The sequence below is a fragment of the Littorina saxatilis genome, linkage group LG7 (assembly GCF_037325665.1).
Source record: "Littorina saxatilis isolate snail1 linkage group LG7, US_GU_Lsax_2.0, whole genome shotgun sequence".
Taxonomy (NCBI): Eukaryota; Metazoa; Mollusca; class Gastropoda; order Littorinimorpha; family Littorinidae; genus Littorina; species Littorina saxatilis.
This window is the reverse complement of record NC_090251.1, coordinates 23979695-23998542: the sequence shown is the minus strand read 5'-3', so window position 1 is coordinate 23998542 and position 18848 is coordinate 23979695. Positions and strand designations below refer to the sequence as shown.

At 41.3% G+C, this 18848-nt stretch overlaps 1 protein-coding gene across 6 annotated transcripts in view; it reads left to right on the top strand.

Annotated features, from left to right (window-relative positions):
* The window catches only part of LOC138970988 (nucleobindin-2-like), a 43712-nt gene extending 27210 nt beyond the window's left edge, over positions 1-16502 (top strand). For 5 of the 6 annotated variants that reach the window (XM_070343580.1, XM_070343582.1, XM_070343581.1 and 2 more), the window contains 7 exons: positions 4348-4406; positions 5839-6039; positions 6243-6329; positions 7232-7306; positions 8122-8166; positions 9284-9481; positions 11822-16502. In XM_070343580.1, coding sequence (XP_070199681.1) covers positions 4348-4406; positions 5839-6039; positions 6243-6329; positions 7232-7306; positions 8122-8166; positions 9284-9481; positions 11822-11923 — 767 coding nt within the window. In that variant the 3' untranslated portion in view covers positions 11924-16502. The remainder of the gene's footprint in view (positions 1-4347; positions 4407-5838; positions 6040-6242; positions 6330-7231; positions 7307-8121; positions 8167-9283; positions 9482-11821) is intronic. The other variant, XM_070343578.1, reaches the window with a different exon arrangement.
* The last annotated feature ends 2346 nt before the right edge of the window (positions 16503-18848 follow it).

The window sequence follows — 18848 nt, the reverse complement described above, 5'->3', positions numbered from 1 at the left end:
TCCAGCGCAGTGACGTGGGCGGCGGAGAACGGCATCTAAGTTTTGTCCGGAAGGGGTGGTTGAGAGCTAGGCGTTACTTACTCCACCTCTATCTGGTTCTGACTTCGGGAAGTTCGGAGGAACAGGATGTTCGCTTCAGCTTCCGGGAATCGTTATCCATTGCCCTGGAGTTGGCAAATGGCCGCGTGTAGCCGGGTTCTCCGGTGGAAGTGGTGTACGTTCGCAGGAGGAATGTAGCACGCATTTTCGTGGCTGGGCAACGTAAGCTTCCGCCCAGGGGGCAGGAAGTTGTTGGGGGGTGATTCTTGGGTTGACCATGCGAGTCTCTCTGGGGGTCACCTTTCTAACTTGGATATTGACAGGAAGGGGTGGCTGAGAATAGTTTTCTTTAATACGTCCACCTCTTTCTTCGTTCGACGACTTCCGGAGTTCGCCGCTGCCGGGAATCGTCGTTCTTTGCCCTGTAGATGGCAAATGTCTTGTAGTGTGACTTTCTCTTCCTCCCGGGGGGCAGGAAGTGAGCAGTAGGGCTGGTTCTTTGTTGGACAATTAAGTCAAACAGGGAATCAGCTTCCCGATTGCACGTTTGTGCTTGACGGCTGTTCAGATGAAGGTGCTTCCGCTTGACTGGAAAGCACGGAATTCAGGTTCCGTTTCATGTTATCGAGTGCAGTGACGCTCGTAGCTGAAACGGTTCGAGGTACAACGGGTTCGTCCGGTGCGTTTATATGCAACCGGTCGGTTCGGATGTTTACTAATCCACGGCCGGTTTCGCTTCCGCTTTTGCGGCTGTGTCTCTGGTACAGGATGGGATAGCCTGCTATAGTTAACACTGTGGTGTTGGTAGTCGGCACTTTTTAGCCTTTGGCTTCCGGTTCCGTTACTGCGGTTCCTTAGCTGTTTTACAGGCTGTATCCTCTTCCTCTTCCAGTTTGCCGGCTGGAAGGGGCAGGTGGATGAAGTATCTGGCATGGAGTTCCGGTGTTTGAATATTTTCGAATTTTTTCCGATTGCCGGCAAGTTTTGCCTTATCGGGATTGGTGACTGGTTCTCATCATTTCGATGATCGTTATGATGCTATTGTTCAAGGGGAGGCTCATACTTCAGCTGTGTCGCTGTTCGCGGCATTTTATAGTTGATTTGAGCCTTCTGAGGAGAATCTTTGAGTGTTAAGTTCTTAGATCCTCTGGCCAGTCACGATATAACCTTGAATGGTTGAAGATGACGTTAAACATCCAATAAAGAAAGAAAGAAAGAAAGATCCTCTGGCGGGGTCTTTGTGTACTTGTGGATTTTTTCACAAGCGAGTTGTCTTTGTCTCCACTATCTTTGTGGATTACGTTCGACTTATACCTGCGGCGGTGTTGCTTTAGTTTGTGTCTTACGCTCAAGTAGCGTGTCACTCGCGGAGCGCTTTCTGTAGGCTTCGGTTAACTCCAAGCTTAAGAACTTAGGTTCTACGGAACCGCCCTCGGGTTTGGCAAACATCCATCTGGATTTTGATAGCTAGGAGAAACTGTCTGTAAGATCAAGATTTCCTAGCTCGGGTAGATTGTGGCTTCGGTTCTTTGTGATCGGCACTTTCGAACAAAACTTGCTTTTTTCTCTCTCTTGTTTGAAAGGTCTCTTTTTGAGGCCGCTTCTAGGCACGCGGGCTTTTATCTATCAAAGAGACGCTCACGGTAAAAGAAGGCGCAAGGCAGGCCTTAGCTGTTGTTTGTTTCCAAACGAAAAGCTTCAGGCTGGCTGTTATCTACTTTAGCTTTTGGCTCTATACCCTCGTTTTCACAGGGTCGTCTTCATAGATCGTTCTGGCGGCCGGTTGGTCGCACAGTACGGGTCGTCGCAATCTGGGTTCCAGACCTCTTAAGGCTGGCAGGAAGGCGTTTTTGCTTTCTTACATTCGAATTACACGGATGTCTACTGTAAGGGTATCCTTGAGATACTTATGGGCTTCCCCCTCAACTCTGGTTTTGATTCAGGGTCTTTATAGGGGATTTGGCGTGTTTGTTCACTTGTCACTTAGACTGGCTTGGTACAAAGCACTTACTTCTTACGGAAAGAACTCCTCTTCTTTCTGTTTAATGCAGGTGGAGTGCCACCTATTCTGGGTTTCCGCTTTTTCTTCCATGTCTTACTTTTAAGACTTTATGTAATTCTGTTACATTGTTACGGCTTGGTGCAGTGTTGCTTTAACCCGTTTCAAGACTAGCCTGGCGGATCTACACGGAAAACGGCAAAGCTTACTCTTGTAGCTTCTGTGAGAAGGGGGAGTAAGCGTACTTTCTGGCTTTTTTGAATATAGACAGCTTTCTCAGGAAAGACTGATCTATGAATTTTGGGTTTCTTTGAAATTTTCAGGCAGTTTATGCGGAAACGGGGAAACTAGCTTCCAATTGTATTTTCAATTTATGAAGCAATACTTCGGCTCCTTTAGAGTCAGGTTTAGTCTTTTGAATTTTGTGAGTTTCGAAAATTTTTCTGACTTTCACTGATCTTATTAGATCATTGTTTTAAAGTGCAGTTTTTTTGAGATATTTGGCTTCTAACGAGGTTGAACTGGTAGTCAACTGGTTTGGCTATCTTGACACGCAAGGCAGTTCTTCTAACGTTGCTCGCTACGTCTCGTTGAGGAAGTGAGTTTCATACTTTATTCGGCTTAGCTAAAGATATTTCGACTGGAAAAGATGGTTCTATATCTCTCAAATTCGGGCCAGAAGTTTTAGCTAAAAATCAGAAACCGGTCCAAATTTCGCCTGTCATTAACATTCCTGCTTTGAGCAACATTCTTGCTCCTGGAGACCCCGACATCGTTAACTGTCCAGTTTGAATGCTCAGCAGTTTTTTGTCTAGAACGCAGTTCATTTGTTCAGGAAGGCAAAAATTGCTTTTCATTTCGCTCATTACAGCAAGGTGCAAAGACATTGCGAAAGTGACTTTAACCAAGTGGGTCTCCACATTGATCAGACAAGCGTATTCCTGGTGGCATACTCAGTCTGGAGAGGTTAGGGCGGTGCTTTCCCTGACTTCGGCAAGAACTCATGAGGCAGGGGCATGGGCCTCCTCTGTGGCAGTGCTCCGATCAGGCTGATGTTTTGAGGCGGCCTATTGGAAATCAGAGGATGTCTTCCTGAGTTATCTCAGAGACATCGCCTCCTTCAGACGGGACGGCAGTTTTGCGCTACCTTCTATGGTAGCAGCAGGACAAGCCCTTCTACTTTGTTTTTGATGAGTACCCGCCACCTATAGTAGCAATCTGCTATTTGTGAGTTGGGTATGGATATGTAATTTAATTAAAAATTTTAAAAGTAAATTTTCATTTAATTAATATACTTACCCAACTCACAACGTTTATTCCCTCCCACCTCCCCGCTGTGGTTGGTACTGGGGTCTAAAAAAGAGTGAGTTGGGCTTCGTTTTGGAATGATAAGATGGCGGCGTATGCGCGCGCATACGGATGTCGGACTGTTGATAGTCTGGCATTATGGGATGGATCACTTTCTTTTTTAGAGTGGTCTCCCTTGGTTACCAAGGGGACGCGTACAGCGTTACCAGCACTGAACTAGAGTTAATTGCTATTTGTGAGTTGGGTAAGTATATTAATTAAATGAAAATTTACTTTTAAAATTTTTAATTTTATATCTTTGACAAAGTTCATCGGATGTGATTGAAACTTTGTAGGATTATTCTTTACATCAAAGTATATACATCTGTAGCCTTTTACGAACGTTATCAGAAAAACAAGGGAGATAACTAGCCTTTTCTGTTCGGCAACACACAACTTAACGTTGGGCTTTTCTCGGAAACTATAAAAGTGACCGGGCTCAAATTTTATGTGAACGTGACTCATTGTGTTGTGAATAGCAATTTCTTCCTGTCCATCTGATGCCTCATATAATATTCAGAACTGCGAAAGTGACTCGATCGAGCGTTTGCTCTTCTTGTTTTTCTTTCTTCTTATATCTGTGTGAAATTATGTAAGAGTTGAGTTTTCAATTGAATATTTGTTTCCATGGTGTCACTTGTTTTCTGCCTGCCGCTGGTCCCGAAGAAGATACTGCAAACTAGTTGATGTCACTGTCAATGAAACGAAAGCCATGTTTTTTGTCTGGGTTAAGTGGGAAGCCTGTGTATAATAGCTTTTTAATGAAATAAAGCACATAATGCCAAATGTCTGCCTTGTTGAAAATCAGAAGAGAAAAAAGTAAAACCTGTACCTCTCAGCAAGCTGCATGAAAATAGAATGTGCAAATATTGTGTGGGTGTGAGCGTGCGTACATGGACTGGCTGAGTTCTGATCTTAGTTGTAGGCGAGTTGGGAGATGAATTAACCATTTTAATTTTCAGACCTGAACGGAGACAGAATGTGGGACATTCAGGAAGTGGAGGCTGTTTTACAGAGAGAGGTTGGTTTTCTTTTGATTACATGCTTCGACTGCATCAAGTTTTGACATCGACAGTGTCATGTATTGAGAAAGTGTGTCTTGTTTTGACAGTGTCTTTTGTATTGACAGTGTGACTGGTATGGCCTTGTGTGAAAAACAGGTTGCTCCTGCTTCTGCTTAGTATTGATACTTATTGTCAGATAGACGTGTATCGCGCGTTACACTTCAACTGCACACTTAGAGACTTCACATTTAGAGACTTTACACTCAGGAACTTTATGCTTGAAGACTTTACACTGGGAGTGTTTGGGCTCAGAGACTTTTAGCCTAAGAGAGTTTGTGTGTAGAGACTGGGTGATTAAATACTTTACAGTGAGAGACTTTCAACTCAATGACTATACACTGAGAGACACTCTACATTCTTAGAGACTATACATTGACTGGGAGCGTTTGTGCTTGGAGACTTAACACTTACAGACTGTATACATTTAGAAACACTGGGTTTCTGTTTCTTATTACTTGTGTGCAGCCAGACAATGAGACAACAGTTAGATCCATATAATCACACCTGCACTTTACGGTGTCTCCAGTGGTTGATGTTACTTGTGTGCAGTCGGACAATGAGACAACAGTTAGATCCATATAATCACACCTGCACTTTACGGTGTCTCCAGTGGTTGATGTTACCTGTGTGCAGTCGGACAATGAGACAACAGTTAGATCCATATAATCACACCTGCACTTTACGGTGTCTCCAGTGGTTGATGTTACCTGTGTGCAGTCGGACAATGAGACAACAGTTAGATCCATATAATCACACCTGCACTTTACGGTGTCTCCAGTGGTTGATGTTACCTGTGTGCAGTCGGACAATGAGACAACAGTTAGATCCATATAATCACACCTGCACTTTACGGTGTCTCCAGTGGTTGATGTTACCTGTGTGCAGTCGGACAATGAGACAACAGTTAGATCCATATAATCACACCTGCACTTTACGGTGTCTCCAGTGGTTGATGTTACCTGTGTGCAGTCGGACAATGAGACAACAGTTAGATCCATATAATCACACCTGCACTTTACGGTGTCTCCAGTGGTTGATGTTACCTGTGTGCAGTCGGACAATGAGACAACAGTTAGATCCATATAATCACACCTGCACTTTACGGTGTCTCCTGTGGTTGATGTTACCTGTGTGCAGTCGGACAATGAGACAACAGTTAGGTCCATATGATTAAACCTGCACTTTACGGTGTCTTCAGTGGTTGATGTTACCTGTGTGCAGTCGGACAATGAGACAACAGTTAGGTCCATATGATTAAACCTGCACTTTACGGTGTCTTCAGTGGGTGATGTTACCTGTGTGCAGTCAGACAATGAGACAACAGTTAGGTCCATATGATTAAACCTGCACTTTATGACATCTCCAGTGTTTGTTGTTACCTGTGTGCAGCTGGACAAAGTGTACGACGCCAAAAACTCCCCCGACGAGGACGATCCCATAGAGCGCTTTGAGGAGATGAACAGAATGCGGGAGCACGTGTTTACGGAGATCGACCAGAACAAGGACCTCATGATCACCATGGACGAGTTCATCACCTACACCGGCAAGCACGGCGAGAATGACAAGTTTAAAGAGGATGAAGGCTGGGAGGTCAGTATATGCCACCTCAATCTCTGTTCCTCAGTGTTTGTCTGTTAAGCTCTTTTTCCGTTCATCAGTAAATCTTTTCCTGTGTGTTTGTCTGTTAAGCTCTTTTGCCGTTCATCAGTAAATCTTCTTCTCTGGAGCTACAAAAATGATAATGTGAATGTATGAAGGATATAAGTAGAAATAAGGTTAGCATTTGTGTGCAGACTGTCGATGAGAAGCCAGAGTTTACTGACGAGGAGCTCCAGGAATACATCCGCCAGAACCACGCACAGCCTCATGGAGTTGTACCGGTTAGTGACTCTCCCTTGTCACCTGCATGGTGGGCAATGTTTCAGGAAATGAAGACAATGAAATGACCCCATATGTGTGTCTTCAGCAGACGTTGCGCTTGGGGAATGTTTTAGGGAATGAAGACAATGATATGACCCCATGTGTGTGTCTTCAGCAGACATTGCACTGGGCGAATGTTTTAGGGAATGAAGACAATGATATGACCCCATGTGTGTGTCTTCAGCAGACACTGCACGGGGCGAATGTTTTAGGGAATGAAGACAATGATATGACCCCATGTGTGTGTCTTCAGCAGACATTGCACTGGGGGAATAACATAATTTATGTGGACAAAATATATAAATCAATTAATTATAAAGTGATTAAATTGAGAGGAAAAAACGGCAGAAAATAATCAAAGGACTTTAGCTTACAGGGCTTGAGAGTAGAAGATTGTTGTTTAAATTACATTTGAATGCTTTTTGGGTATTGCTTTTGGAACATTGGTACAGTAGTATATTTTGGATTGAGTGTGTGTAGGTGTGTGAGTTTTGTGTTGGTATTTCCCTCTGTATGTGTGTGTGTGTGTGTGTGTGTGTGTGTGGACTTATGTGTGTGTGAGTTTCTGTAAAGCATTTACTTCTGTGTGTTTTTCTTTCTGTAGGTATTTGCCTCTGTGTATGTGTCCTGTGTGTGTGTGTGTGTGTGTGTGTGTGTGTGTGCGTGCGTGTATGCATGCGTGTGTGTGTGTGTGTGTGTGCGTGCGTGCGTGTGTGTGTGCGTGTGTGTGTGTGCGTGCGTGTATGCATGCGTGTGTGTGCATGTTTCTGTAATCATCTGCCTGTCTGTTATCTAAGTTTTTGTTCTAATTGCATCACCTGCAGTTTCTGTGTTGACCAAGCATTGTGTTCTTCTGTGACAGCCCCCCGTAGACCCCAGCCTGCATTTCTCACCTGAAGAACAGCTGAGACAGCAACAGCAGATGCTGCACCAACAGGTATTGTGCTCTCTCCCCATTCTACACAGCACTCCTTCCTCACAATGCCCACAGTCTTTTTATCACCATTTTTTTTATTCAGAAATGGTTACATGCATGTATTGGTAGGTTCACAGTATGGGAAAGGCAATTCAGAACATTGTGACATTAACAAAAACACATTATGTATACAATGGCAGAAAATAAAGTGTCTTTAGGTATAGAAAAACAGAAAAGCGTTTGCAGTTACTCTTGTATCAGATCTGTGTACGCAGCCCACTTATGAATGTATTTGTCATCACAGTCTTATTTTACTCTTTATCAACATTCCAATATTCCCATCCCTGCCTTTCTAGGTTTTTGTGGGTTTTTTTTTTTACTTATGCTGAAAACACAGCCATGAGGGCTGAAATTTTAAGCCAGGTTTGAATGTATTTTACTGAGAACAAAGAAGGTTCTGTTGTGGAAGTTTCTGCAAAATATGTACAGTCCCAAGGCTGATAGAAAGATGTGTACCTCTGTCTCAATGTGTACCTCTGTCTCAGAGGCCAGTACATTGTACAGGTTTAAGGTGTGTGTGTTTGTGTGTGTGGTGTGGTGTGGTGTGTGTGTGTGTGGTGTGTGTGTGTGTGTGTGTTTGTGTGTGTGGTGTGGTGTGGTGTGTGTGTGTGTGGTGTGTGTGTGTGTGTGTGTTGTGTGTGTGTTTGTGTGTGTGTGTGGATCTGGTGTGGTCATGAATCACAAGGCGCTTTTAGTCTAGCACAGCTTACAGACTCATTTGTGAGGCACCATCATGGATGTGTAATAATATAACTTGTTGGTTGTATTTTGAACAGGGTATGGGCCAACAGGGAATGCCTCAACAGGGAATACCACAACAGGTACGCAAGATGCACATTTTGCCATTTCTCTTCTTGAGACCTTGCTTTTATCTTCTATTCATAACATATGTAGATGTGCCTCCATTATAAGACACCTCTCTTTTCAAACCTGACTTTTGGCAGTCTTAGAGCTGACAAGTATTGTTGAAAGTGAATAATTCAAAAAGAGGGGACACTTCTGGAAATTGTCCCCTGATGTGTATATATATTTCCCACATGTCCTACATAAACCTCTCAACCCAGCTGTGAATTAAGCCAGCCCTCAGTCTCATTTCAGTCACTGTGGCTTTCTTTTGTTAGAAGTGAAAGGTTTAAAGTGAACAGCTTGCTTCACAGCTCAGCCTTTCATAGGGGTGCCAAGTGGGAGGCTAGCAAAGATTGGCAAGGAGCGCGTGTGCACTACACACTGCACACTATCCCCTGGCGTATGACTGCCTAAAGTGGCGGGATAAAAACGGTCATACACGTAAAATCCCACTTGTGCAAAAAAACACGAGTGTACGTGGAAGTTTCAGCCCATGAACAAAGAAGAAGAAGAAAACTGCACACTAAAGGGCGTGTTCAGGACCAAGTCATTCTCTGGCCTGCAGGTCACAAAACGTAACTCCACTGACATGCTGCATGCCATGACGGGCGCAGTGGCGTGGTGGTAAGACGGCCTCCTAATCGGGAGGTCGTGAGTTCGAATCCCGGTCACTGCCGCCTGGTGGGTTAAGAGTGGAGATTTTTCCGATCTTCCAGGTCAACTTACGTGCAGACCTGCTAGTGACTTAACCCCCTTCGTGTGTACACGCAAGCACAAGACAAAGTGCGCACAAAAAAGATCCTGTAATCCATGTCAGAGTTCGGTGGGTTATGGAAACACGAAAATACCCAGCATGCCTACTCAACGAAAGCGGAGTGAAGCTGACTACGCTCTGAGAGTATAGTTTGGGGAACCCAAATGGGCAAACGAGCTCACACGTAACCAGACAATTCTGGAACGCTGAAGAAGAAGCTGCATGCCATGATAGAGGTGTGCAAATGCGTTTAGTTAGTTATTGTTTTTGAATGCCCGATACTGCTATCCTGGACCAAATGCATGTAGTGCAGGACTAATTACATTTTCTGGTTTCAGCAGGCAGGTGGAGTACCTCAGCAACAGCAGCTGAACCAGCAGTTGAACCAACAGCAGCTAAACCAGCAACAACTTCACCAGCAACAGTTGAACCAGCAACAGCTAAACCAACAACAGCTGAACCAGCAACAACTTCATCAGCAACAGCAAGTGAACCAGCAACAGCAACTTAATGCACAGCAACAGCAACAACAACAGGTAAATGAAAACCAGGAACCGTTAAACCAGCAACAAGGTGTAGACCAGCAGCAACAGGAGCAACAAGCAGACCAGCAACACCAGCAACAGGGACAAGAAATCAAACAAGAACAGCAGCCACAAGAACATTTGCAGCCACAAGAACATTTGCAGCAACAAGAACATCCGCAGCAGCAAGAACAACAGCCACAAGAAATTGTACGAGCTGAGCAGCAACATCCAGCCCAAGGAGAGGCTGCGGAAGGGAATCAGGGGGAGGTAAATGCAGCAGAGCAGGGTGTTGAATTAGCTGGTAGTGAGGACATCCCAGCAGGGCAGGTATAGTGTGACTCTCATCTCCTGCCTAACGACTTGGAACCTTGATACGCTTGGCAACTCTGACCACCTCACACCTTGCCTTCAGCACTCCATCTCCTTCAGTTAACTCTGCGTTAAATGATGCTGTTTTTGCTGTGCTCCTACCATCTGCTTCTCAGTAGATTTTTCTTGACTTTTAATGTGTGGGTTCTTCTTCTTGTTGTCGATCACACTCTATATTGTCATCCCGGACAGCGAGACAACTGTGTGGGTCATACATGCAGGTTTGGGCTCAAAAGGTCAAAGATACACTTTACTGACATACTTGTACTAGGTGTCTAACTGTAGAGAAATTAGTCTAATTCTACTTAACATATATACTAAAGTTTAATTTGTGTGATGTAACATTTGTATAGTTAATTGGATACAAAACATCTGGCATTTTTCCTAAGATCACAAAATAAGTGTTTGTACTCCACAAGAAATTTCTAATTTCACCTTAAATTTTATTCTGCAAAACATGGACTGTCATACCTGTGTTGGCATCTGGCAGTTTTCATAACAATATTGATACAGGATTTTTAAGTATGGCTTGGTTGATGTTTGCTGTCTTTTGTTTTTAGCAATAGTTCTGTTGCATAGAATTGAAGATTGTGTTTTCTCCTTTTGAGCAGATTTTATGGGAGCACATAAGAGAGAAAGAGTACAGAGAAATTGTTCACTTGGTGACTGTTTTTCCTTTCCACCACACAACATCCCGCCCCCCCCCCCCCCCCCCCCCCCCCCAAGATACATTGCTTCCTTCCTGCCTCGGATCTGTCCAGGCATTTACAAAGGAAAAGAGGATTCTTTTCATTGCACAAATGCCAGAACTCTATGCAGAGTGGGTTTCATTTTCCTGAACTAATTGTGCATATTGCCCAGGCATTTACAAGGGATAAGAGGATTCTTTTCCTTGCACACATGCCAACAATCTAGTGGGTGTTTTTTTCCGAATGAATTGTGCAGATTGACACATGTGTCTCTTAAATACACATATTGTGGAAATAACTCTGTCAGGTGTGTATGGGTTGTGATAGAGTGAGTACCCTTCATTTTTCTTGGACAAACTTATGACACGTGGTTCCTGTACACGTGTATGAGACACACCCTCTTGCTGGTGATTAGCCTGTAATGTCACATCGGAAATTTGCCCAACGTGACATTATTTCCCATGTTCTTCTTCTGCTGCGTTCGTGGGCTGAAACTCCCACGTACACTCGTGTTTTTTGCACGAGTGGAATTTTACGTGTATGACCGTATTTTACCCCGCCATTTAGGCAGCCATACGCCGTTTTCGGAGGAAGCATGCTGGGTATTTTCGTGTTTCTATAACCCACCGAACTCTGACATGGATTACAGGATCTTTTTCGTGCGCACTTGGTCTTGTGCTTGCGTGTACACACGGGGGTGTTCGGACACCGAGGAGAGTCTGCACACAAAGTTGACTCTGAGAAATAAATATCTCGCCGAACGTGGGGACGAACTCACGCTGACAGCGGCCAACTGGATACAAATCCAGCGCGCTACCGACTGAGCTACATCCCCGCCCTTATTTCCCATGTGACATTACAGGCCAATCACTAGCGAGGGTGTGTGTCTCATTCACATTTGTCGGAGGAAAAGCAAGGGTGCCCACTCTTTCACAAACCATACAATCCTGACCAAGTTATTTCCGAAAATCGTCTATTCAATCACTTTCAAAATTAGTTTAAAAAACAAAAGCTACCCTGCACAGAAATCTGCCAGACAGTTGCGTCCAAGTTGAAGGATGCTCTTATTCTGTGTAAAAGCCTGGACACATCTTTGGCAGTGGACATAATTGTTTATAGGAAAGGAAGTTATCGGTAAGCCTTTGCCTCTTTCCTTAGATGTGTGGTTTTTGACCTTTCATTATGCACCTATACCCTTCACACTTTCAAGTCCTTCCCGTTTTACCCTGTGACGATGTATGTTGGAGTGTAATCACCTTGATTCCTGACATCTGCTCTTTATTTGTTTCAGCAACAATTAAACCAGGTCAACCAAGGTCAGCCAGTACAGGGTCAAGTTCAACCAGTTCAAGGCCAAGGTCAGCCTGTTCAAGGCCAGCATCCAGTGGTGTAAAAATGTGAACAAATTTAGCGTTTTTGAAAAATGGGATCTGAAAATACACTGTCACATCTGGTCATGATCAAACTGTGCTCTAATGACCTAATGAAAGGTTGGTGAAAGGAAATAAATGGATGGAACAGGTTTAATGATCAGCTGTTTCTTCATTTTCCAAAGTTATAAAACACCTACATTATCCAAAGAAAACATTCAGTGATAAAGCATTTTTTTTATTTTTATTAAACTACTGTTTGATTTTAGCTTTATATGGGGCGACTTGAGACTCAGTATGCCATATATTTTGTAACTTTTTTTTAATGTAACAACTGTGAGGTTCAGTGTATGACTCAATTGCAGTGAGGAAAAACAATACAGTCGAACCTGCCTCTCAGTAACGATCACCTGCCCACAAACGCCACCCCAAAGGATCCCCAGCTATTTTGTTCCCATAAAATTCACTTTCCATAGTGATCACCTGTGGTTAACAACCCCATGTGGTCGGTCCCTTGGTCATTATAGACGGGTTCGACTGTAATTACTTCAATGGTGAGTGCAATTACTAAAATGTACAGGGTAACAAGACTGTCTTTTGTTTGTTGAGATGAACAAGGCACATTTCTCCAGGTGTTTTTTGGTTCTAAATTATAAGTGTTAAGAAGTAACCTGCACAGTCAAAGCTAACTCTCCTCTGCAGGTTTGGAGATTTTTAGACAAAAGTTTAACAGAGGTGAATCAGGGAAAACTACAAGAAAAATCGCTTTTGTTATCCAATTTTGAACAGACTAATAGTTAATTTTTCATTGAGCAGACTTAAAAATTATCTTCTGTCTTCAACTGAAAGAAAAAAAATGTCTCGTGTTTTTTGCTCTTGTGTGGTGTTGGTTTTGGGTGTTTGTCGGTCATAAACAGAAACTTTTTGTTCATTTTTGCTAAAATTTTAATCAATCAATAAACACGTGATAACAAACATGGTAACTGTGTGTTTTCTGTTTGTACACATAATTTCTCATTTACATGCTTTACCTTAAATCAGAGACAATAAACAATTTGTTTCTAATTAATAAAACGTCAGACTAACGAAATCTCAAAACAACATGATTTCCAAAAAAATTTCCAGTGTTAATCGTGAATCGGTGGAACTGTTTTTTATGCTGATCTGTTCAGTTTGTTCATTTCTGTGATTATGTATGTTCTGTTTTTGAGTCACTTGAGAAAAAGTGACTCTATGTAATCGGTCAGTGTTAGTCTGTCCGGCCGGCCGGCCGGCCGGCCGGCCGTCCGTCCGGCCGGCCGTCCGGCCGGCCGTCCGTAGACACCACCTTAACGTTGGACTTTTCTCGGAAACTATCAAAGCGATCGGGCTCATATTTTGTTTAGTCGTGACCTCCAATGACCTCTACACTTTAACGATGGTTTCGTTGACCTTTGACCTTTTTCAAGGTCACAGGTCAGCGTCAAAGGAAAAATTAGACATTTTATATCTTTGACAAAGTTCATCGGATGTGATTGAAACTTTGTAGGATTATTCTTTACATCAAAGTATTTACATCTGTAGCCTTTTACGAACGTTATCAGAAAAACAAGGGAGATAACTAGCCTTTTCTGTTCGGCAACACACAACTTAACGTTGGGCTTTTCTCGGAAACTATAAAAGTGACCGGGCTCAAATTTTATGTGAACGTGACTCCCAGTGACCTCTACACTTTGACGTCTGCTTTGGTGACCTTTGACCTTTTTCAAGGTCACAGGTATGTCTTGAAGGAAAAAAATTGAAATATCATATCTCTGAAACTATTCATCGGATTTGATTCAAACTTTATAGGATTATTCTTTACATCAAATTATTTACATCTGTATTGTGTTGTGAATAGCAATTTCTTCCTGTCCATCTGATGCCTCATATAATATTCAGAACTGCGAAAGTGACTCGATCGAGCGTTTGCTCTTCTTGTTAAGATGGCGTGTTAAAACATGCGCCTCTTAGTCTTGTGAATGCCAGTAGGGGGCTAATTAATTGTAATTAGTTAAAGAGCTAAGGTGAAATGACAGCACGTTTAGGTAAACGTTCCCCCTGTCAGTATCGTAAAATGTCTTCATGCTTTTTGACTGTTACTCTTTTTGCTTCCAGACATTAGGTATGGTAGAGAATGTTGTCAGCTTCTGTTTTTTGCATGTAAACCATTTTGCGTGTGAACTTCTTCCAGAACCAGAAAGACAGAGGGCATGCCTAGTCAATTTGTTCTTTTTACATTTAGTCAAGTTTTGACTAAATGTTTTAACATAGAGGGGGAATCGAGACGAGGGTCGTGGTGTGTGTGTGTGTGTCTGTGCGTGTGTGTGTGTGTAGAGCGATTCAGACCAAACTACTGGACCGATCTTTATGAAATTTGACATGAGAGTTCCTGGGAATGATATCCCCGGACGTTTTTTTCTTTTTTTTGATAAATACTTTTGATGACGTCATATCCGGCTTTTTGTAAAAGTTGAGGCAGCACTGTCACACCCTCATTTTTCAATCAAATTGATTAAAATTTTGGCTAAGCAATCTTTGACGAAGGCCGGACTTCGGTATTGCATTTCAGCTTGGTGGCTTAAAAATTAATTAATGACTTTGGTCATTAAAAATCTGAAAATTGTAATAAATTTTTTTTTTATATAAAACGATCCAAATTTACGTTCATCTTATTCTACATCATTTCCTGATTCCAAAAACATATAAATATGTTATATTTGGATTAAAAACAAGCTCTGAAAATTAAAAATATAAACATTATGATCAAAATTAAATTTCCAAAATCGATTTAAAAACAATTTTATCTTATTCCTTGTCGGTTCCTGATTCCAAAAACATATAGATATGATATGTTTGGATTAAAAACACGCTCAGAAAGTTAAAACGAAGAGAGGTACAGAAAAGCGTGCTATGCAGCACAGCGAAACCACTACTGCGCTGAACAGGCTCGTCAGTTTCACTCCGTTTTGCACAAGCGGCGGACTACGGTCATTGTGAAAAAATGCAGTGCGTTCAGTTTCATTCTGTGAGTTCCACAGCTTGACTAAATGTAGTAATTTCGCCTTACGGGACTTGTTTTGTTTCACATTTTCTGTTTGAAGCAATAAGAACAAAAGGCCTGTGCTGAAAATTCAAGCCTTCAGCAGTTTGAGTCTATTCTTCCCTTCAAAATGTAGTTGTTGCCATTCCTATAAAAGCAAGTGCTTGCCAGTAGCAGTTTGTTCAACGTTTGTCTCACTAAATAGCTACAGTCAACAGTGCCATAAAGAAACATCCTTGGAACATTTTAAGAGAAATCTTCATTTCAATATGCCTGCAGTTAGATAATAATCATCCCATGAATACTAAAGAAGTCATTACATCATCCCATGAATACTAAAGAAGTCATCACATAAATGTGCCCGCTAACTGAAGTTAAAACTGATATACAGAATGAGCTTAAGATAAGAGACCCACAATGCTCCCGCCTTTACTGGTTATAGAGGAAAAAAGTTCTCACAGAATAAAATGATATGTGTGGATTAGACTGGTCAGGCAAAGCCCTCTCAGAAGAAAAAATAGAGAATTTGTACAAATGATTATTTTATGACTGCACTCTTGGGTAGAAAGTTCAATTTACATGTAAGTTGATATCGATTATTTAAAAAAAAAGAAAAGAATGTGTAGCTGTAATTGCTTACAGCGAGTGTATGGTATATATAACCGATGTCTTCAAGTTTACTCAAATCATTCCAGTGTTGTGTGTGTTCATCTTCCTTGTGCATTTTGTCCAGGCTTAGTTTTGTGTTTTATTGCTGAGATTGAGATTACCGGACTTGCAGACTTTTAGCATCAGGGTGGGGTTGTTTTGAGGTGGTGTCTTGGAGAAAACTGAACACCAATAACCCTATTTGGTCTGCATGTCTTGTATAGTTGTACAGAGGCTAAACCAACAAGCAGCACATTCAAAGCAGATCTGTAAAATAAGCCTGCAAAAAGCTATCACCGACAAGAAATCTTCTTTGTTTCAGTTTTGTAAATAAGTACCTGTGAGTGCAGCCTACTCTCTCCAAAGAAATCTGTTTTTAAACTTATGTTAAGCCTCCGGCGTACAGCAGCCTTCATCAGGGCCTCCGGAGTTGCTGTCTGAGCGAACGACAAAGAAGAAGAAGAAACTTATGTTAAAAGTAAGGTCTCGGTAGCAAAGTGTGAACTTCCTGAAGCATGCCTGAGACATATTGTGTTCACAGGCAGTTGTGTAATTACCTGTTTAAAAAATGTGTGGCAAAAAGCAGTGTTCACTATGCTGTTCAACATTTTCATTTACTACATGTATTGCCCCATTGTCAAAACTTGTTTTCTTATTTTTATTTTGTTGTCTATAGCACTTGTTTCAAACTTGTTTTCTTTAATCAAAAGTTAAGTTCTGTGCACTTTCAAGCCAGTCAAAAATGTGTTACTATTTTTTACATTATTTCTTTCAGTCCATGCTGATCTCTGTTCTAAAGCATTACAGATAATTTATTGTGAATTTGCGTGTCTGTTACTTTCAAACAACTAAGTTGCAGGTTATGGCAACTGAAATAAACTGATCAAACTGTATGGACTTGCCATGTATGTGCAGGTGTGTGTGTGTGTGTCCCCCAATTTACACCACACAAACAAAAACTCTACATGCAAACAAATCTGTTGAAATGGAATCATTCATCCATTATCCTGAGCTGACTCCAATTATGATTTGTATACATTTAATGCACCAAGAATGTACTCTATAAAGGTTCATTGAAAAGTTTACCCTTACCCCTAAAATATCAAAAATGACTAACCCGACACCCCTCTGGAATGAGTCTATTTACATCCATAATCCATAAGGTATCATCCATAATATACATGGAATAACTGATCACACCGATATTTTTAGTTTTTTTCATTTCAATTTTTCATACACAGACCATAGTTTTTCCTTGGCCTTTTTTACATTTAGTCAAGTTTTGACTACATGTTTTAACATAGAAGGGGAATCGAGATGAGGGTCGTGGTGTGTGTGTGTGTGGAGCGATTCAGACCAAACTACTGGACCGATCTTTATGAAATTTTACATGAGTTCCTGGGAATGATATCCCCGAACGTTTTTTTTTTATAAATATTTTTGATGACGTCATATCCGGCTTTTTGTAAAAGTTGAGGCGGCACTGTCACACCCTCATTTTTCAATCAAATTGATTGAAATTTTGGCCAAGCAATCTTCGACGAAGGTCGGACTTCAGTATTGCATTTCAGCTTGGTGGCTTAAAAATTAATGACTTTGGTCATTAAAAATCTGAAAATTGTTAAAAAAAAATTTTTTTTATAAAACGATCCAAATTTACGTTCATCTTATTCTTCATCATTTTCTGATTCCAAAAACATATAAATATGTTATATTTGGATTAAAAACAAGCTCTGAAAATTAAAAATATAAAAATTATGATCAAAATTAAATTTTCGAAATCAATTTAAAAACACTTTCATCTTATTCCTTGTCAGTTCCTGATTCCAAAAACATATAGATATGATGTTTGGTGGATTAAAAACACGCTCAGAAAGTTCAAACGAAGAGAGGTACAGAAAAGCGTGCTATCCTTCTCAGCGCAACTACTACCCCGCTCTTCTTGTCAATTTCACTGCCTTTGCCATGAGCAGTGGACTGACGATGCATTGCGTTCAGTTTCATTCTGTGAGTTCGACAGCTTGACTAAATGTTGTATGTTCGCCTTACGCGACTTGTTTATATATTTGTTTTTAATGTAGGGGTGTTTTCACATGTACTGTTCCATTGACCTTTTTTACTGCTTCTTTGGGTGTTTTTCACATACAGAAAGAAATGTCATGAAATGAATACAAGACACTCCACACACCAATGACCAACTCAAACAAAACTCTGTAAAACTTTTATTTGTTGAGCTCTCTTTCTTTTCTTCTTTTGAACTCTTAACAACAAAGCAACGACAACATAAACATACATTGGTCACAAATATAATGCTCAACGCAATTAATAATGACAATGCCAATAAAACATTCGTAAAAAGGCTATTCACCGCCGGGGTGCTTGAAAAAACATTAATAAAAATACCACACACACACACAAAATACACTGCATGGGCATCAAACTTCATAATTTCACAAATAGAAATGGTTCAGGCAAAGAGTTGTGAATAGCCAGCCTCAAGATTCGGCTGCCACATAAAAGCCAGTGCAAACAGTACAACAACAACAAAAAACAACAACAATCAATTCTAGTGGGAGGGGAAATGAGTTTTATACCTTTATGTATACTTATCATTGACTTATTATACAAGGTGTGTTACAAAAAACTAACACATTTACAGAGTGTATATTTAAAGAAAGCTTCCAGTCCTTTTCATCCAAACGATCCTGTTGACCATTTTCTATCCTTAAAGGCACAGTAAGCCTCCCGTAAACCCTCACAGATACTGTCAGGCTTTTACACACAGTACAAACACCCTTTCATTTAAACACTCACCGAACGGGAACATCCTAGGTGCCCTATGTGAAGAGCGAGCAATTTTTAAAGAATTAATTTTGCGGATTGTCTCTCAGACAATCAAATCGTGGTGCGTTTTGGCGCTAGACCTAACTTTTAAAATCTAAATAATAAATTGACAGCTTGTCACACAAACATTCTTAAACCATAAAATAATTCTTTTTCCATCAAGACAATTCGAAGTTTTGAATAGTTTGAAAAAAGAAAAGCCCGGAAGCAGGATCACGCAAGGTCGTGGTTCTCGTAGCAGATGACGGTTTATGCCTATCGCCAGTTCCTCTGAACAATCAAAAGCCATCGCTAGAGTTCTTGTGAACCACAGCCGTTTGTTTCGTGCATAGTTAGAGGTACATAATAACGTGCTATTGCAGATAAGCTCACATCGAGTCGCATTCAAATTACTA